Source organism: Leptonychotes weddellii, chromosome 3 (genome assembly GCF_054177405.1).
Source record: "Leptonychotes weddellii isolate Sample4059 chromosome 3, ASM5417740v2, whole genome shotgun sequence".
Classification (NCBI taxonomy): Eukaryota; Metazoa; Chordata; class Mammalia; order Carnivora; family Phocidae; genus Leptonychotes; species Leptonychotes weddellii.
The window spans coordinates 106,652,280-106,674,015 of record NC_138371.1 but is presented as its reverse complement, the minus strand read 5'-3'; the positions used below and the strand labels follow the sequence as shown (position 1 = coordinate 106,674,015).

The following is a 21,736-nucleotide window of genomic DNA, read 5'->3' as shown; positions in this document are numbered from 1 at the left end:
TTCAGATGTTGCTATTTTTAAAAATCCTGTTCTATCTTTATTGATTAATCCCTTACTTGAACTTGAATTGAAAGTATCTTGTAATCTAGAGCATAGCGTGCAAGTATCTTAGTAGGTTACATGATAGAGAATTGACCAAGTGTTGCTTCTTAGGACTTAAGATTTTTTCATCAAGCTAACATAAGGAGGCATTTCACTTTTTCAGAAGAGAATATTAGGAAAACTTATGTAACATCAAGATATTCACATAGTGTTTAATTCAAATAGGATTTCAAGGTTAATGTCTTCTAATTATCCTGCCAACTTTAAACAGATTACATGTTTGATTTTAACTTTTGTTTTTCTTTTAAGCATTTTTTTTTAAAGAAATATTTTAGACATCTTTGGATAATCTGTTGTTTTCTGTCCTTTTAAAATTAGGCTGCCATTTGTCGATGTAGTCAACCACTATCAGGATTCAGTGCCAGGTGCCTGGAGGATGAACATTTGCTTCAAGCCATTAGTAAAGCCAATCCAGTCAATCGCTATATGTATGTCATGGATACCAGGCCCAAAGTATGTGTCTTGAATCTAGTACAGTCTGTTAGTTTAATTATCTTTGTTACTTTAATTAATGAGAGTTGTTCAATTTGCCCATATTTAACCTATCTGAATCCCAGTTTTAAATTAACTGAGGCTAATGATACTGAGGAAAGCAATCTTTTAAAGGATACCAACTTAAGAGACCTGTTTCCCAGATGGTGATTTCTTATTTCTGATTTATATATAAATTTAGAAAAACAGATTTTTATATTGGGAACTCTTGATGGTGTGGAAGTCTTACATTATTGTGAAGAAATGTTAAATAGTGCGTGTGTTTGAAAAATTAGAAAATCTTATTAATTTTTTTGGTAGAATTTTTTTTGGTAGACTTTTTAATTGTCAAAACACTGTGTGTTAAAATAATGGGCCTTAATTTGAAATATTCAAGAAAATAAGGAAAATAGTAAGTTAGAAAACATTGAACTAGAGAATTATAAATAGTGAACTGGTACATATATACAATGAAATATAACTCAGCCATCAGAAAGGATGAATACCCACCATTTGCATCGACATGGATGGAACCGGAGAGGATTATGCTAAGTGAAGTAAGTCAAGCAGAGAAAAAACAATTATCATATGATTTCACTCATATGTGGAACATAAGCAATAATACGGAGGACCATAGGGGAAGGAAGGAAAATCTGAAGGGGGAGAAATCAGAGAGGGAGATGAACCATGAGAGACTATGGACTATGGGAAACAAACTGAGGGTTTCAGAGGGGAGGAGGGTAGGAGAAGGGGTAATTGGGTGATGGGCATTAAGGAGGGCAAGTGTTGTGATGAACACTGGGTGTTATATCGAACTAATGAATTATTGAACACTACATCAAAAACTAATGATGTACTTATACAGTGGCTAACTGAACATAATAAAAAAAATGATTCTATAAATACTAGTTGGAGTAGAGAAAATATATCATTTTATCCTCACTACATACTTGTTATACAATAAAAAGAGATCATTTTCACCAATTCAAAACAAAAAACAAAACCACATTGGATTTTGAAGACACAGTGCAAAAAACACTAAAATATTCTATAATATTTTAATATTGATTACATGCTGAAATGGTAATATTTTTTTCTATTTGGAGTTAAATAAAATATATTACTAAAATTAAAAAAAAATAAATAGTGAACAGGACATAGTTGTCCTGTTAGGCATCTGTAATGTTAGGTTCAGTTTTTATCATTGAGACAAATGTCAGAATGCCTTTTTCTTTCTATAAACACAGTTAAGCAACTAATTCATATAGGATCCTGAAACTAAAGTAATTAAAATCCTCAATGGTAATAGCTAATATTACTTTCAATTTTTATTATAGCATCGAATGCAGAGCTGGTGGGCTACACAAAAGGACATTGGCAGAATTATAGTGAGGATTTCTTCAAAAATCTGGAATGATGAGAAAATAAGAGAAAGCGATGAGAAAAAGCGAGTGAGCGATATAGAGCACAATTTTAGGCAGCTTTGTTGAAAGGAATGGTAGCTGTTTTAGAAGTTATTCTCATCATTATGCATTCTCACAAAAGATAATGGAGGAAACAGAATATGAGATTAATATGAGTAAATTAAGAAGTATTAAAAACTAGAAATTGATAATCTGATAATTTTTTATCTTGTTAAGAAAAGACTTTCTTAGAAGTCAAGAATGTTGGTGATATCTCTTGTAAGACATTTTATTTTTCTTCCTTGTTTAATCTGGGTGGATTCATTGGTCAGAATTACTTCTAGGTAATATTAGGTATAAAAGATGGTTGTAATACAAGAGTGTCTGAATATGAGGCCTGAGGGTGATCTGTTTCCCAGGACCTAGTACCTCTATTTGTATAATTGACTTCTACACAGAAAATAGGCCTTTCTTTGATTGTTTTGTTTGTACTATTTAAACTTCAACTTAACTAGTAATAATGAAGCATTTTAATATCTAACTCTCACCTAAGTCATCATAAGTGCTGAATAACCAGTGAGTCAGTAGGTAGAATTGAACTGTTCTTTTTACCAACCTGGGCCATCTACTGAATGAAAAGCTACTTTTTCTTCCAATTTAGGTTTTGTTTCATCCAAATTCATAAGAATATTTTGTAAACTGTAATAATGTGCAATATGAAATCCTAGTCTCAAAGAATTAAACATACCAAATCTTAAATGAACCTCTGATAGCATTTGATCTAGTGACCAAAGACCATGCATGGGCCTACTGGTGGTCTGTTTTCCCCTTGGAGACCAATTTTGGCCCAATTCTTGGAGATATATCAAGCTAGTGGATTGTATGCCATGGTATATACTGTGTGGGCCTCCAGTAATCTCCAATATGGAGGACCTCAAATAATCTGACGTGTATTTCAGATCTGGTTTTTCAGGGTCCCTGTGGCTTTCTGAATGATCATGTGTTCCACAGGCTTGCTCTGAAGTGAATCTAATAGGTTCATTCTATAACAGGAAACTTCCCAGCTTGGCTCATCTCTGAATCATTTAGGATTCAGATAAGAGATACTTCTTTCTTTTTTAAATTTTGAAATATTATAAACATATGGAAAACTGACTAAAAACATAAGTGAATTAGTTTCATAAATTATTTGTGGGGGAACTTCTTGTCTGACCTTTCCATTATGTAGCAGTCATGTTGTTACTTTATATAAAGTATCCTTCTTTACTCTTAATAACATATGTGACACTTTTACTTATTAAAAACGGTAGCATATTCAGTTTTGAAGAGTTCTTTAAACTCTGCTAAAATGTGGTTTATTTAGTATTTTCATGATGTTTTGGTAAACTAAGTTAAGAGGTAAAAGCAATTTGTCTCTAAATTTATAAAACTTTAAATTTTAGCTGAATGCAATGGCCAACAGAGCAGCTGGAAAAGGTTATGAAAATGAAGACAACTATTCTAACATTAGATTTCAGTTTGTTGGAATTGAAAATATTCATGTCATGCGGTCCAGCCTTCAGAAATTATTGGAAGGTATGATTATTTTTTGCCTTTGAGGCAACTTTGTCTAATAGAAATATAATGTCAGCACATTATAAAATTAAAGATTATGTAATTTAAAATTTTCCTATATCCACATTCAAAAAAGTAAAAGTTGAAATTAATATATTTTGCATAATGTATTAAAAACATGTTAACATGTAATCAGTATAAAAAATTAGTAATGACACATTTTAGGTTTTTTCCTTGAAGTCTTAAAAATTGACTAGTTTGTATTTTACACTGTTAAACCACATCTCAGTTTGGACTACCGACGTGTCAGTTCGGGTAGTGGCTACTGTACTGGACAGTACAGTTCTAATGGTTTTGAAAAAAAACAAAGAAAAGGTTATTATTAGGTAAATATTCTTGCTTATTCTTGAAGATTAATTGATAATAATGCTCCATTTAAGTATTAAGGTATCTTTCCAGTCGTGTAGAATTTTAAAAATTAAAATACCAAACTTTTAAATTAAGCAGTTCATACACCAATTTTTTTTTTTTAAAGAGATTGGAGCTTTTTTTAAGCACAAGAAATGATAGAAAAATGTACCCAAAAAATCCAGTATTGCGGTTCTGATAGTATCTTTTCATTTATAGAGTCTCATTTTTTATTTTGTCCTCTTCCTCCCAATTCACTCACTCAGAGAGAGCTTGAATAGGAGAAGTGGAGACTCTAGCTGCATTCTAATGAAATGTTTTTTTCGCCTTTTTAGTCAATGGTACCAAAGGGCTTTCTGTCAGTGATTTCTACTCTGGTTTGGAGAGCTCAGGATGGCTCCGCCATATCAAAGCTGTTATGGACGCTGCAATCTTCTTAGCCAAAGTAACTCTTCTTCTCTCGTATTTTGTTTGGGGATTTATAATGGTTGGGAAGGAATGCATTTATCCTGTTGGGTGCTGCTACCCTTTCCAGTCAGATAACTTTTATGTTTTACCTCTTTAATGAGGCTTACTTTAATTTGAGCTTTAAAAGATCATGTAGTACTTCATGTAGGGACTTAAAAAGAAACCCCCATACACTTGGAAACAGCAATTTTGGTTTTGTTTTTTTGTTTGCTTTGTGTTTTGTCTTGTTTTTTTGAAATTATGCTGTGACAGCATTATCATTGCAGTCCTTGCTCTTCCTTGTAATGCAATACTTGCTAGTATAGTTTGAATAAGTAGAATTTAATTGATGTACCTAAAATGTATTCTGCTGTAATCTAAGTATGTGATCTTTCTTTTCAGGCAATAATGGTTGAAAATGCAAGTGTGTTGGTACATTGTTCTGATGGTTGGGATAGGACTTCCCAGGTTTGTTCCCTTGGCTCTCTTTTATTGGATTCCTACTACAGGACAATCAAAGGATTCATGGTAAGGAGTGATTTGGCTAGATCAGTGATTCTCAAATAGGAATGATTTTGTCCTCCCAGGAGACATTTGGCAATGTTAGGAGACAGTTTTGGTTGTTATAAAGAAAAGGGTGCGACTAGCACTTAGCTGATAGAGGCCCAGGATACTGCTAATATTCTGTACTGCAGAGGATAGCCCCTGCAATAAAGACCTAACTGGCCCAAACTGTATTTAGTGCTGAGGTTGAAAAACCTTGAGTTAGACTGATTTCCATTTGTGCCATCTCTTTGACAACAAGTTTTGAATATAAAAGTTTTTTTTCTAAAATGTTATAGTAGAAATATTCAGTATTTTCTCCTCCATTTTTATACGACAAATGTGAATGATGTAAAACAAGGCACAAATAGGAGTACTTAAAAATTACGTTCTAGAGGAAACTTTCTATTTAAAACGCCTTCATTCATTAATTGTAATTACACATTAGGAGGAAGCATATTTTATATCTGAAGATTAAATTTCTAGTTGAATAGATTTTCTGCTTTGTGAAGCTAAAGCCCTGGCTCCTGTTTTTTGTTTGTCTTTTAACACAAGATCAGATTAACTTATGTTTTCAAAATTTACATCTTAATTCATGGCAAGTCAAGTAAGTGAAGAGACGGTAGAAAGTTTTCACTAGTTTAGAATAATTAAATGCAGTGCCATCTTAAAGCAGGGGAAGGTTTAACATCACCACATCCCTTTCAGCACCATTATTTGGTGGCACTAACATATTGAGTCTTGGACAGGCTGAATGGAGGTACTGCTAATAAAATTATGTGCAGCTTACCTTAAGGGTGTAAGATGAGGAATACTTTCTCTGCCATGTTTGGCTTTAATTGTTTGCTAGACATTCAAATGAAATCATGTAATAAATGCCCAGGGACAATGTGAGAGCTTCCCAGGCAAAAGGAACAATGAGAACCAAAGCATAGCTCTGTAGGCTGAATGCAGGTGATGTGTAATGGCTGGAGTTGAGGGTGTTAGCGCGGGGAGCTTGGGTGCAGAAGGATATAGTGGGATGAAGGCCTCAGGAAGAGAAGACGAATTTGGCCTTTACCCTCTTTGGGTAGTGAGAGCCATTAAAGGGCTTTAAATAGAGGAAACAGTAACTTGCTTGGATCTGCTTTGTAGAAAGATGGCTTGGTGTCTTCCAGGTGGAGGCTGGGAGACCAGTGTAGAAACTGTTAAGATAACTCAGGAGAGAAAAGAGGGCCAGGAGCAAGGCAGTACCACGCGAATGCAGAGGAGGTAATAGGTTCAACCTCCAAGGATGCTGAGAAGGTAGAACAGTAGGAATTGTTCCTGGATTGGATGTGGAGAAGAGAGGAGGCCTCTTCCAGGATGATTTCCAGTCTCTGGACTCAGTTGCTAGGATGGTGCTGTTCTCTTGCTCTCTACTGAGAAAAGCAGAAGTCTAAGTTTAGTGAGAAAGATACTGAGTTAAGTTTTAGATGTGGATGTGTAGATGACCGGCAGAGGGCCTGCAGTAAAATCTGGGGCTCCAGCCTGAAGACCACTTGCCTGAGGTCACACAGGTGTGGAAGTGGCAAAGCTAGGATTTGAGCCCATGCAATATGGCTCCAGAAACTGTATCTTTCCCCGTCACATTATATGGCCTTCTGGAAAGATTTACAACAAAGAGAAGCTAAAGGTGGCTGTTTTTTTAAATCCCTGGCAGTGAGTACTACCTCCCTCCCTCCCTTCTTTCTTTTGGGGTGTGTTTCTCCATCTCGTCATTTTGTCCAGTAGGAATTTAACCTCCCTGTTCCAGAGTGTGCTCAGCTGAAAGTAAGGAACATGTTGCCTCTCGGTGCTTCTTCAGTGAGGCTTCTTCTTTCGCCTTAGTTGTGGAGTTTGTTCTGTCAGTCTTCAAGCCAATTTCTGGGGTATTCAGGATGATTTGATAATTATCTGTTTGTGTTCAACTGACAAGACCAGCCTGGGATCCTCCTACTCTGCCGCCATCTTAGCTCCCCCCCCCACCAGGTGGCAGTTTTGACACTGAAAAGAATGTACTTGGTGCTTATATAATGAAATTATGAGATATATTAAATACTAAGAAGATAGGTTGTATAAATTAGACTGAAAAAAATTAGAAGCCTATTACTTCAGTAGAGTTGTGACAGAGAAAACAGATAAAGACAGTCCATTCAAGAGGTTAGATATCACCATCTGAATTTGAATATACACTTTTTATTGGTGTCTTTATCATTCTTTTTCTGTTAAGTACCATATAAGTAACGTACAAGTAAGCCAGAAGGTTTAAAGCATACACCCCAGTCTACCACCTACAGTTAACACTGTTAACATTTTGATTTACATTTTTGTAGCCTTTTTTCTATGCAGATATCATCATTAGACACACAGAAATGTAAATGTGTTAGCGCTTTATAACAAGTAGTTTTCACTTAAAATGTAATAAATACAACCTAAATGATTTAAGTCACAGGACTACCGTATTTCTTTTATGTGTCATTTTTACTCTTTGTTAAACCAGCCTCTAATCCAGGTTCTTGCTGTCTTTTGCCTATAATTAAACAAAAGTTTGTTTTGTTTGCAACCATAAGTTAAAAGGGTAAATGCTGTTAAGATAATAGGATTCAATCCATTTTAAACAAAAGAAATTGAAAGTAGTTGTAAAATGGGTTTTGCTTTTTCTCATTAAGGTTTTAATAGAAAAGGATTGGATCTCTTTTGGACATAAGTTTTCAGAGAGGTGAGTCATAGTTGTACATTTATATATTTTGTAAAATTAGTAAAACCATTTTAGAGTACCAGAATATTTCTGTTCTTCATGAACTCACATATCCAGTGGTAGGTGAGAGTGCTATCAGGTTTTTTGTATGAAAACTGATTTAATTTTTTTCTGTCATTTCTTTCAGTTCTCATTCCTTAGTTAAATTTTCATGGCAGTTTATTGCCTTCCTTTTTGTCTGGACTGTGGTACTTAGAAAGTAAAGATCCTTTAAAGTTGTGGTTGAAAAACATAGATTTAAATTGTTTTTAATAAAAACATTATGCTTTTTTTTATGACAGTAGAATAGTGTTTTAGGTTCATGTGTGTGTGTTTAAATTTGATAATATGTGAATAATTAACTTCTTTCAGAGGCATTTTTAAAAGCTTGTACTTTCTGGGGGGTAGGTGTGGCCATTTGGATGGTGACCCAAAGGAAGTTTCACCGGTGTTTACTCAGTTCTTGGAGTGTGTGTGGCATTTGACCGAACAGTTCCCACAAGACTTTGAATTCAATGAAGCATTTCTTCTTCAGATCCATGAACATATTCACTCATGCCAATTTGGAAACTTCCTTGGAAATTGTCAGAAGGAAAGAGAAGAGCTCAAGTAAGACAGTTTGCATAAAATGGGCTCTTTTTTTCCTACTTGGTTGAGGTCTAACATAAGTCATAGTGGAACATAATAAAATATCTTGACAGTATATAATAGAATTGAATTTTGTTGTAAAGATTTTATTGTCTCTATTTCTGAAGCTAAGTGCCCTCTATCCCTCACATCCTCGGGTTAACAGTAAAAACACATTCTAAAGAATTTGTTTTGAAATGTAGCATACATATAGAAAAGTGCATATGGCATAAATGTGAAGCTCAGTAAATCTGAAACTCATCCATCTATGTAACCAGCACCCAGAACAAGAAACCTTACCAACACCCTGGAAACCGCCATTCTACTCCTTTCTAATCTGAATATATATTTAGAGCAGAAAAATACTAACTTATTTCATTTCTTAGAAAGTATTGGTCACTAAGCTTTAAAGTTTGGTTAAATATTTTTAAAAACTGTTGGTTTTAAGGTAAGATGAGGCCTTACAGTTTTCCTCACATTTCTAAACAGATATTCTCTGGGGAAAATAGATCTGTGTTAGCTGTAGTGTGTCTGTCCCTGAGTTGGGTCTCGTACCTCTTCTTTCCTAACCAATCTTTGGGAGTAGGGGTTTCTGGTTAAATTTTGATGCAAAGGAAATGTGGGGTAAGGCTGTGAGAAGTGCTTAAATATAAATTTTTTTTGGTTGGGTTTCTGAGTTTAGATTTCTTACAAGTCAATAAAGAGCAGTTATAGATTCTTGAATGTCCAAGTGACATATTAGAGAAGCTAAATCTGGTAGTAGTTTGAAGACAGCCACATACCCTCACTCTCAACAGAATTGAAGGCAGAACTGAGAGCACTTGGAAGATTCTAAAGATGTGTAAAGGGAATTACAAGTGAAATCAGAGTATGACAGAGGTGAACAAATCAAAGAGCATTCAGACTTTAGCTCTGTGCCATAGTAATTCACAGTAGTGTATCATAATTTGGAGCAGGTGACTCTTAGAGTACAGAGCTCTTTTAGGAAAAACTGTTCTTCTCAGTTAGTGCCAAACATCCTCTTACAAAGGAAGATGGTAATAAAAGCACTTATTTCCTAGTAGTCTTTCTCTAAGAACTTACTTATTGGTCATCTTAGGGGTCATAGAAAAATGAGCAGACTCTCCATTTTTCCCCTGTACCCCCAATTATTTTATGTTTATTTGGTAAATATACTATCTAAACCATTCTACCCTTTATCCACTTACTTCACTTAACTTACTCTTAGAGTTGCAATATGATTGGCATCTTTTTACTGTTGAATAATGTCCTGATTTTTCTTAACTCCCTTTTTTTGCTACTCACTCACACTTAAATTTGTCCCTGCTTTGTAATACATGTTATTATAGCCCAGATATAGGGCTAAGAGAATGAGGCCAAAGAGTGATACAAGTGTCTTACTCTCTGTATACATGTGTATGGTGATTTCAAATAGGTATAACAGAGACCATGTTTATGAAATTGTGTGAGTTGAAAGGAATCTCTTAACGTGTATGGTTGTGAGAGAAAATGGTAGACCTGTGTTATGTTCAGAGAAACATGGTTTTATTTATTTCATGATTATAAGTGAAAGGACAAAAGGGAGAATACAGAATTCAGAGACAAGGTGAGGTTAGGTTGCGAAGAGAAGGAAAAATTAAAACTTAAGTCTACTTGGGAAACAATTGCCTGATTTATAAAAATGAGTATTAGCATCTGTGGGAAAGATCTTTGTTTTTCTCATTACATTAAGGTTAAAGGAAAAGACTTACTCCCTGTGGCCATTTCTCCTGGATGACCAAAAGAAGTACTTAAATCCTCTCTACAGTTCCAAATCTCCGAAATTTGCAGTTTTGGAGCCAAATACAGTATCTTTCAGTTTTAAGTAAGTTGGCATCATTGAGGTATTTATACTTGATTTTTCTCAAACACAATTTATTGAGTTGTTGTTTTTTGTTTTTGTCATAAAGGTTTTGGAGAAACATGTACCACCAATTTGATCGAACATTGCATCCTAGACAGTCTGTGTTTAATATAATTATGAATATGAATGAGCAAAATAAACGGTTAGAGAAAGATATTAAAGACTTAGAATCTGTAAGTATTCTGAAGTGTCTAATGTGATATATTTGGAATATTAAATTAGTGTATTTCCTTATGTTCTCAGTGTAAATTAGTATATATAGAAACCTCTTAAGTACACGACTGCTTCCAAATCAGATGTCCTCTACTTTCAGTATGTTAGTTTGATTGCTTTCCCTGAATTTTAACATTGAAGTATTTGAAGTACAGTTGACCCTTGAACAACATTGGTTTGAGTTGCACAGGTCCACTTATAAGTGGATTTTTTTTGATAAAGTACAGTACTGTAAATGTATTTTCTCTTGTGATTTTCTCAGTAACACTTTTTTTCTCTAGCCTACTTTATTGTGAGAATATAGTATTAATACATACAACTTAAAAAATATGTGTCAATTGACTCTTTATGCTATTGGTAAGGTTTCCAGTCACGAGTGGACTATTAGTAGTTACATTTTGGGGGGAGTCAAAAGTTATATATGGATTTTTGATTGCATGGGGGGTTGGTTCCCCCAACCCCTGTGTTGTTCAGGGGTGAACTGTATATAGAAAAGTAGAGTTATGAACATAATAAATATCAGGGAATCCACCACCTGGCTTTGTGAGATTTTAACATCATATTCGCTTCAGATCTTTCATGTTTTTGTTTTAAGAAATGAAACATGATAGATATTTGAAGAAATATACTCCTTCTTAGCCCTCCCCACCTGCTTTGGGCTGAATTTGGTGTTAATTGTTCCTGTGCATATTTTTATACTTCTACTATATGTGTTTTTATCCACTATTTATAATACTGTTTTGTGTGATTTGAAATATTTTTATTTTATATTGAAGAAATACAAAAGAATATATTTTTATAAGGCATAAAAGAGCAACAGAAACATGAAGGCACATGTACCCTTCACCCAGCTTAAGGAGCTGCATATTTTAAAGGTTGTTATACTGTCATACTTCATTTTACTCAACATTGTTTTGAAATTTATCCATGTTGATACATGTAGCTTCAATTCTTGTGTTTTATTAATAACTACTGTATAACATTCTCTTATATGCATATATCACAGTCTATCCATTCAGCTACTGCAGAACATTTAACTTGTTCTCAGTTTTGGATTTCCATGATAACAAAGGAAGTTGAATGACTTTGCATATATTTGCTGGCCATTTCGTTTTTCCTGTTCTCTGAATGGCCTATTCAAACTTCCACTCATTTTTCTGTTGGTATATTTGCCTTTTCCTTATTTATCTGTAAGAATTCTTTATACACCTGACATCAGGGGCGCCTGGGTGGCTCAGTCGTTAAGCGTCCACCTTCGGCTCAGGTCATGATCCCAGGGTCCTGGGATCGAGCCCCGCATCGGGCTCCCTGCTCTGCAGGAAACCTGCTTCTCCCTCTCCCATCCTCCCCCCGCTTGTGTTCCCTCTCTCACTGTGTCTCTCTCTGTCAAATAAATAAATAAAAATCTTTAAAAAAAAAAAAATTCTTTATACACCTGACATTAATTCTTTGTTAGATATCTATCTATCTATCTATCTATCTATCTATCTATCTATCTGTCTATCACAAGGGGCTTTGTTCAGTCTGTTCTCGTCTTTTCCATTTTATTTATGGTATGTTTTGTATAGATGTTTTGAATTTTAATGCAGTCAAATTGATCACTCTTTATGTTTTATGCCTTCTTTTGTGTCTTGTTTAAGAAGTCTCTCTCCAGTGCTTACCAGAGCACATACCCTCCCCAGTGTCTGATCTGTACCTATGAAACAAATAATGCAATATATGTTAAGAAAAAAAAAAAGAAGATAGCAGGAGGGGAAGAATGAAGGGGGTGGAAATCGGAGGGGGAGACGAACCATGAGAGACTATGGACTCTGAAAAACAAACTGAGGGTTCTAGAGGGGAGGGGGGTGGGAGGATGGGTTAGCCTGGTGATGGGTATTAAAGAGGGCACGTTTTGCATGGAGCACTGGGTGTTGTGCACAAACAATGAATCATGGAACACTACATCTAAAACTAATGATGTAATGTATGGGGATTAACATAACAATAAAAAAATTAAAAAAAAAAAGTCTCTCTCCACCGTAAGACTTTCTTGTAATCTTTTCTCTGTCATCACATATAAGCAAAAAGGATCGGTGAGTCCATACTTTAAAAATCCTAGACAGTTGGTATAACTCAGACTGTCGGGTCTGCCTCTCAAGCAGGACTGTTCCTTAGTCATCTCTCAGATACGGAGGTAATTAATGGCTGCTTGAGGAAACGATAGGAGGATGTGTAAAGAGAGAGGCAAATCCAAGACATAGGTAAATATCAGCAGAGTGGCCAGAGATCAGTCCAGGGATTAGAGAGCATGACACTCTGTCACAGAATACTTTTAAAATCTTATGTTCTGTTTGGAAAAAAAAATTCTGTTGGGACGTCTGGGGGTGGCTCGGTTGAGCGTCTAACTCTTGGTTTCAGTTCAGGTAATGATCTCAGGGTCATGAGATCAAGCCAAAGCTGGGAGTCTGCTTGAGATTCTCTCTTTCCCTCTCCCTCTGCTCCTCCCCTGTTCTCCTGCTCTCTCTCTCTCAAAGATATATAAATAAATCTAAAAAAATAAAAATAAAAAATATTTAAAAATTCTGTTGTGTTCTAAAGCTGGTTATGTTCACCTATCAAATCATTGTAGGAAAACCATGTAAAAAATTTCTTTAGGTAAATAAGTGTGTGTTTGTTATATTAATAGTTATGATTCAGGGTGAAGTCTCATACACATTTCTTTTATTATAAAATGTTTACCTTTTATACTTCCTAAGTAATCTATGCCCTTTTCAAATATGAAGGCTTGATCTTTTACAGTCATGTGTAATAACCATTTTCCACTGTAAAAGTTGTAAACAATTAAGATTCTCAACCATGTCTTACTCTCCACTAGATTTTATTAATTTTTTGAGATCTAACTTTGTATATTGTTCATAAAGAGAACATTTACAAAAGCATGGTTTCTTCTTTCATCTAACCTGTATTGAACATGTAGTGTGTGTAATTAGTAATTTTTTTCAAATTTGGATTTGTTCTAGAAAATTAAGCAACGTAAAAATAAGCAAACAGATGAAATTCTCACCAAGGAATTGTTACATTCAGTTCATCCTGAATCACCTACCCTCAAAACTTCCTTGTGTTTTAAGGAGCAAACTCTGTTGCCTGTGAATCATGCTCTTCGAACTATAGAGGGCAGCAACCCAGCAGATAATCGTTACAGTGAATACGCTGAAGAGTTCTCCAAGTCGGAACCTGGTGTGGTCAACTTAGAGTATGGTGTGGCCAGAATGACCTGTTAGATCCGTAGAGTATTTTCTGGACTGACTGTAGTGCAAGAATTGGATTCTTGTGAGAATGATGTGCGCATGACCAAAAGGAATTTGTCAAATAATGATCTTAGAGTTTAATAGTCGAAGAAAGGATAATAACTGCTCTTGTGAGAGAAGTAAGTCCGTTTAATTGCATTTCCAGCAGGGAATGACTTTAAGTTCTTTAAGAAACGAGTGGTGTTGGCAGATTTATTCAAAACACAGTTTGTACTGTATACTAGTGAATTGACATTTCTGTATGATTTATATGTTAATTACAGCCAAACAATTCTGAATAACCTTCCTTAACTATAATTTAATTGCCAGGAAACAAAACTCGAGAAAGTTCTCCCTTAATAATTCACATGGCATGTACTTTTGATTATATAACTCTGTAACTATGGATATTTACATATTTTGCCTATTAGTGATGTTTAATGTTGAAGTGCCATGAAAAATATTCTAAGAAAGCCTTAAAATTTCAACTTACTCTTAAGTTTTATAGCCAAGAGCAGGTTTTTGGGTTTTTTGGTTTTTTTTCTTTGGGTCAGCCTTGTTTTTATTTGTAAAGAATTGCACCATCATCCCTGCGGGGGCTGCATGCTACAACAGTCCTGTATAAACAGATGTGTATGTACAGCATTAAGTTCATGGTCAGCTGCTCCCACATCCATATTCAAAATTAATGAAACTGAAGGTTTTATTCTGATTACAGTTTGTACAGTGCTACATTTGATGACAGTATTTACAACTTAGATTATTGACTTTTTGAATATGTGTAAACTTATTTGACTGTCTTTTATGTATGGATTACTGCATTCTTTTGATTCTTACTTTGTGCTTGGCTTTATTCCTTGAATAACTGTAACTTTAAAAAGCTAAGGCTCTAAAACTGTTCTTAGAAATAATGAAGAATGTGTATGTGTACACACACATACACACACATACTGTTCTCTCTCTCAACTCATTCAATGAGTTGCTCTTCCTAGAACAGGCTTTCAGTTTCCCCCAAATTTTGGGGTTAAAAAAAAGGAAGTACAGATAGTTTAGATTTTGCTTGGTTGCATGAATTTTAAAGCAACCATTTCTATGTGGAACATTTTTTCTTCTCCATTAACATAGGAATAAAAAAGGAAAATTAAGGATAGCCTAGTACAAAGTTAATGTTTAGCAGGAACAACTTAAATGCTAGGAAGAGTTTCATTTTGCCATGTTATATTAACTGTTCTGTGTGCTAGTAACATATCTTTACATGACAAAAAAAAAAAAAAACAATTCACATGCAATTGACGGTATCACCCAGCTGGCTTTAAAATTGAAGGTTTAAACGTAACATGACTGACAAGAGGTATGATTCAGGGGTAATAGGAAACCTGGATAGGATCCCTAATGCTTCTCTTTACTGTACTTAGATCTATATTAGTTTTAGGCATAAATATCTTTTTCAAATGGAAAAAAAGCTTTAATGTATGAGAACTTATCTAATCCTGTTTATTTTTCCAATGCTTTTGTGTAATGCATTATGTAATAAGAAAAATACTCCTTTTTAAACAGTAACAGAAATGTACTATAAAATATAGTTTGTGATTTAGCCAAGCCTATTTCCATACTTAAGCACTGGGACAGAAAACTTAATCTTTGTGACCACAAAGGGAAACTTTTGTGCCTTGTTCCTTGGTTCCAGTTACTGATTATGGTTTTGGAATCTTCCATGGCAGACTTCTTATATTCAGGTGTTTTTTTGGTTTATTATTATCTTCAACTTCAGGCATATATATATGTGTTTATGTGCTCACACATGGACTGAGAAATCAGTTAACATCTTAAGTGACCTACAGGGTATATGTTGGTAAAAAGCAGATTGTGTATATGTCTTACAAAATTTCAGTGTGTTTGGGAATTAGTATAGCATGTAAATTATTACATATTATTTAAAGGAAATTAAATGTTCATATTTTACTTTGGATGTTTTTCTTTTGGAAAAAAAAAAAATGGGATCAGTTGTGATTGGTTTTTTTCTTTCCTCACTTAGGCAAATGGACCTGCACATTATACTAATCATAACACTAAGGTTTGAGCAAGTCATTTTTCAAAAGGTTGATGTTGACAAATAATAACTTGTATATAAAAATAATTTCCAAAATATCTAAAATAGGCATAGTGGGCTAAAAGGTTCAGCAAATATAGTTGATAATGTCACTAATTTTGGTGGAAGGCAGTGTCCAGTGAGTATATACATTCAGGGTAAAATGTCTCACCAAAGGCAGATCTGGAGATAAACAGGATGATGAAAATGACTTGCAGGAAAGAGTTTATATGGGAGTGTTTGGAAAGGTTAGCTAGGCCAGAAGTAGCTCAGGGAATCTTGACTAAATAAAGATGGAGGGAAGTCCTTTTTTTTTTTTTTTTTTTTTTAAGTTCTCTTTATTTGGTAGAGTAGCAGGGCAGGGGGGTAGTATCAGGAGCCCCCCCCCTTTTTTTAAAGACTATTTTTTTTTTTTTTTAAAGACTGTTTTTTTAAGAGAAGTTTTAGGTTCACAGCAAAATTGAGAGAAAGGTCCAGAAATTTCTTATATACTCCACCAGAGTAGTACATTTGTTACAATTGATGAACCTGCATTGACACATCATAATCACCCCAAGTGCATAGTTTACCTTAAGGTTCATTCTTGGTGTTGTATATTCTGTGGGTTTTGGACAAATGAATAATGACCATATAGGGTATTTTTCATGGCGCAAAAAATTCGCTATGCTCTGCCTATTAATCCCTCCCTATCCCCCAACCCCTGGCAACCACTGATCTTTCTGTTGTCTCCATAGTTTTACCATTTCTAGAGTGTCACATAGTAGGGATCATATAGTGTGTGGGCTTTCAGATTGACGTCTTTCACTTAATAAATGCATTTCAGGGTCTTCTATGTGTTTTCATGTCTTGATGGCTCATTTCTTTTTTAACATTGAATAATACTCCATTGTCTGGATGTACCACAGTTTGTTCATTCACCTATTGAAGACACCTGGCTTGCTTCCAAGTTACAGCAATTGTGAATAAAGTTGGCTTTAAACACCCGTGTGCAGGTTTTTGTGTGGATGGAAGTTTTCAACTCCTTTGAGTAGATACCAAGGAGTGAATTACTGGGTTGTATATAGTAAGAGCATGTTTAATTTTGTAAGAAACTGCCAAACTGTCTTCCAAAGTGGCTGCACCATTTCCCACCAGCAGTGAATGAGAGTTCCTGTTGCTCCACATCCTCACCAGCGTTCAGTGTTGCCAGTGTTCTGCATTTTGGCCATTCGAATAGCCTTTTCTGGCCTCTTTTTTTTTTTTTTTTTTCTTCAGGTCAGCTTGAGAGTACTGAAAAATTTTCAGTTGGCATTCTAAGGTGTATGAAATTCTGTTCATTTACAAAACTATTGAGAGCAGTTGCAGACTTTTATCAGTGATATCGATCCATTTTCTTTGGCCAAGTTTTAGCTATTTTGTTGGCTTTTCCATGCAGTAATCCAAATGGTATTAACATGTTTTGGTTAAGTTAAAATGTAGAACCTATTTTTAAAAATACATATCTGTAAGCTTTAGAAATCTGTCTCTAGAAAAAGATCAACTGTAAAATCATTGAATATCTGAAGAACAGGATATATACTATGGTACTTGTCTTCTAAGAAAATAAAACACTAATTTCTGCCATTTTTATGAACACTATTAGTGTTGCCTTAGTTATTTCTAAGCAAGTAAAATATCCCTTTGCACAGCAACTTTGGTAAAGTAGTGGAATGTGTAACTGAAAGCAAATTTCAGAAGCGTTTGCATTTAACAATATTTTGGAGCTTCTGTTGCAGAATGATAGGAGTATCACACTCTAAACCACCTACCCCAATCAGTAAACATCTCTCTTGTTCTTAAAGGAAATGCACAATTACTCTGCTACACAACAGGGGGTAGAAACCTTTGTTTTAGGCCACTGAGAGTTTGGGCTCTTTGTTACTGTAGTTATAAAATAGAAAATTATAAAAATAATTTCCAAAATATTTAAAATAGGCATAGTGGGCTAAAAGTTCATCCTGAACAATGAAACCATTAGCACATCCAAGAAGCTAATTATCCTCTTATTTCATCTAAATTCAGTCTTTCATTGACTCCACATGGGCTTTTCTTTATTTTTGCACTCCTACCCAGTTAAGGTTCATGCATGGCATTTGCTTGTAGCTCTTTAGTCTCATCTTGAACAGTCCCCTCACCTTCCTTTGTACTGATGTCTTGAACCAGACCAGCTATAGAGTATCTTACCACTTCCTGCATTTGCCCAGTTGTTTCCTCATGGTGTAGTTTAACTTGTTCCTCTATCTGCTGTACCTCCTATAAAGTAGGCATTAAATGAGATTCAGATCAAGCATTTTAGGAAAGATGCTTTGCACTTCATATTGAATTACTCAAGAGGGTATAATATCAGGCTGTTACACTATTTTGATGGTAAGTTTGATCACTTGGTTGATCTCTCCTTATAAAGGAGAGGTCTCCTTTAGGTTGGTTTCTCTCCTTTGCACTTAGCAAATGCTCTGCCAGGTGTTATTTTGACATCAAAATGAATATCCCATTCCCTAACAACCTGCGCATTGATAATATTTGCCTGAATCAGTTATTTCATTAGGTGTTCCAAAATGGCGATTTTCTAATTTGTCTTTAGTTTTACATTTATTAGGTGGTATTCTTTAAAGAAGTGCTTTCAGGGGCGCCTGGGTGGCTCAGTCGGTTGAGTGTTTGCCTTAGGCTCAGGTCATGATCCTGGGGTCTTGGGATCGAGCCCCACTTCCGGATTCCTGCTCAGCGGAGAGCCTGCTTCTCCCTCTCCATCTGCCTGCCACTCTGCCTACTTGTGCTCTCTCTCTCTGTGTCAAATAAATAAATAAAATCTTTAAAAAAAAATCTCTTAAGTGATTTCATTCATCAAATCGCAAACTTCCTCTAAAAAAAGGCGTGATAAAAGCTTAAATCTTCCCCTTTAATCACTAGTTTTCAGAATAAGGAGTTGTAATGGTCACCTCCAAACACTAGTTTTCTCTCTGTAGGGATGCGTATTTTTACAATCAATTACAGCTCTTTTGCTCAAACTGTTCTAAGTCTGTCCAGAAGAGCTCCAAGGTCCTTTCATACCCTTTTCGTGTACCAGTTAGTTTTGAGCACATTTTCGGTTTCCAACATGAGTAGATGTCCCAGGCTCATCTTGTGCTTTCTTTACTGCAGTTTTGGAATCAGCCATTTCTTGTTCCTGTTAGTGGGGAATGATATTTAAAACCAAACTCTGGACATAAGATGTGCTCATTGCTACTGGACCATCATTGCTTCCAGGCCCTTTCAATGGACAGAACTAGAAAATGTATTTTTAAAAATAATGAGTTTAAACAACATTAACCAAGTTATTATTACCACAGTGTTTTCTTCTTTGATGTGTATCTCTATTTCCCTTATACTATAAATCTTGGTTTCTTGGGGCGCCTGCGTGGCTCAGTCGGTTAAGTGTCTGACTCTTCATTTCAGCCCAGGTCATGATCGCAGGGTTGTGAGATTGAGCCCCGTGTTGGACTCTGTGCTGGGCGTGGAGTCTGCTTAAGATTCTCTTTCCCTCTCCCTCTGCCCCTCCTCCCCCTCTAAAAAAATACATAAAAAATAAAAATCTTATTTTCTAATAGCATGTGTAAATTGACATTTTTTTGCTTTATACTACAATATTCAAAATATAGTTTCAAAATTATAATTAGTACTACTACTAATAATAGGAATACTGAATAAAATACAAGATTTCTTTGCATCTTACCAAGGATGTACAAAATACTGTATTCAGGAGTCACTTGAAATAATTTCTCTGTATGCATTATAGGCATACCTCAGAGATACTGGGGTTTGATTCCAGACCACTGCAATGGAGTGAATATCTCAATAAAGTGAGTCAAATGAATTTTCTGGTTTCCAGTGCTTATAAAAGTTATTTTTACACTATATTATAGTCTATTAAGTGTGCAATAGAATTATGCCAAAAAAAACAATGTACATACCTTAATAATACTTTTTTGCTAAAAAATGCTCACCATCATCTGAGCTTTTAGTGAGTCATAATCACTGATCACAGCTCCTGTAACAAATATAATAATAATGAAAAAGTTTGAAACATTGCAAGAATTACCAAAATGCAACACAGAGATATGAAGTGAACAAATGCTGTTGGATAAATGGTGCCAATAGACTTACTCGGTGTAGGGTTGCCACAAACCTTCAATTTGTAAAAAAATAAATTAAAAAAAAGCAGTATCTATGAAGTGCAATAAAACAAGGTATGTCTGTACTAATTTGAAATACAACTGAGATATTTTGTTTTCAAATTTAGGATTTGCTAATTTTCTTTTTGATTTAGTGGATTTTTAAATAGGCAAAACATAGTTCAAAATTCAAATTTATATTAAAAGGTATATGCAGAAGTCTTACTTTCATTACCTTCCCTTCCACCTTGTTTTTTTTCCACGACTCTTCCATCTTCCCCACCATAGGTAGCCACTTTTACTGTTTCTATTACCCTTCCAATGTTTCTTTTTGTAAATATATATGCATACTTATATTATGTATATACATATATATATTTATTCCCCTTTTTCTTGAACAAAGAATACACACTACATATACTGTTCTATATCTTATATCTTGCTTTTTTTTTTTTACTTAACTGAATCTTGGCGATTACTTCTATCATTACAAATAGAGCTTGCTCATTGTTTGTTTATGGTTGCATCATACTTCATTGTATAGATTTTATTAAACTAGTTAATTCAAGTCGTTCCTATTTTTTTAACTTTTTATTATGCAAATGTCCAAAAGTTAAAAAATAAGAGTAATATAATGAACCTCCTTGTATCTCTCTAGAATCAATTATTAATAGCACTTTGCTAATCAGATTTGATTGATACTCTACCGTTTTTTGTGGTTGACATATATGAAAACAAATTTCAGACATGCCATTTTACCCAAATAGTTCAAAATGTGTGTGTGTGTGTGTGTGTGTGTGTGTGCACGCGTGTGTTAGGAAGTTCTGGTAAAGATACTGTAGGTTGTTGGATAAGGCATCAATATATTTTTTCTTTTTCATATATTTAAGGCCATTTGCACTTCTCTGTGAATTGTGTGTTCATGTCTTTTGCCCATTTTTTTTTCTGAACAGGTTCTATTTTGTCTTAAGAGCTTTTTATATTTTAGGGAGACCAACTCTCTGTGATATAATGTGCCAAATATAGTCTCCTTGTTTGTCATTTGCTTCTGGTCCTTTTTGCCATGCAAGAGAGTTTTATATTTTGGCAGTGGAATTCTATTAATCTTACATTGCTTCTTGTTTTGAGTTATAGTTAGACTTTCTAATTCTAGGCTATAAAAGAATTCACCCATGTTCTTTTAGTACTTACTTATAGGGGTTTTTTGTTTGTTTGTTTTTTGTTTTGTCCCATTTGACTCTGATTGATTTGGAGTTTGTTCTGGTATATAAAAACAAATATGGATCCAAATTTATCTTTTCCCAAATGGTTATCTGGTTGTTTCAGTCATTTATTAGTAAATTCATCTTGTCAGTGATTTGAGACATTATGTTTATGTACTTCTAGATTCTCTTCCTTAGCATTTGTGTGTCTATTCATGTACCAAACCCATACAGCTGTATTTATCAAGACTATATGGTAAAGCTAATCCTGCCTTGTCACTTTTCTTTCTCAGGGTGTTCTTATTATTTTTATTTATTTTGAGACAATCTCAACTATTCAGAAAAGTTGCAAGTACAGAAGGAACTTTTTTCCTGAGCCCCTTTGATACTAAGATGCCGACATGCTGTCCTATCTCCTTTAGGCACTTAGTGTATTTTCCCTACAAAGACATTTTTATATAACCACAATGCAGCCATCAAAACCAGAAAGTTAACATAACCACTCTATAATCCTCAGACCCCCGTTCAAATTTTCCAGCTGTCCCCTATCTGAAAAGACAATCCAGCTGTTGAATCCACTTGTTGAATTTGGTTCTCCAGTC

General features: G+C 34.7%; 1 protein-coding gene across 3 annotated transcripts in view; it reads left to right on the top strand.

The window, feature by feature from the left end:
• The window catches only part of MTMR6 (myotubularin related protein 6), a 35,066-nt gene extending 18,319 nt beyond the window's left edge, over positions 1-16,747 (top strand). The window contains exons 6-15 of one of the 3 annotated variants that reach the window (XM_081814743.1): positions 421-555; positions 1,911-2,024; positions 3,419-3,551; positions 4,274-4,383; positions 4,788-4,913; positions 7,598-7,647; positions 8,074-8,274; positions 10,025-10,156; positions 10,242-10,368; positions 13,411-16,747. In XM_081814743.1, the coding sequence (XP_081670869.1) occupies positions 421-555; positions 1,911-2,024; positions 3,419-3,551; positions 4,274-4,383; positions 4,788-4,913; positions 7,598-7,647; positions 8,074-8,274; positions 10,025-10,156; positions 10,242-10,368; positions 13,411-13,671 (1,389 nt within the window). In that variant the 3' untranslated portion in view covers positions 13,672-16,747. The remainder of the gene's footprint in view (positions 1-420; positions 556-1,910; positions 2,025-3,418; positions 3,552-4,273; positions 4,384-4,787; positions 4,914-7,597; positions 7,648-8,073; positions 8,275-10,024; positions 10,157-10,241; positions 10,369-13,410) is intronic. The other 2 variants (XM_006738122.3, XM_081814744.1) reach the window with 2 other exon arrangements.
• Positions 16,748-21,736: the final 4,989 nt, after the last annotated feature.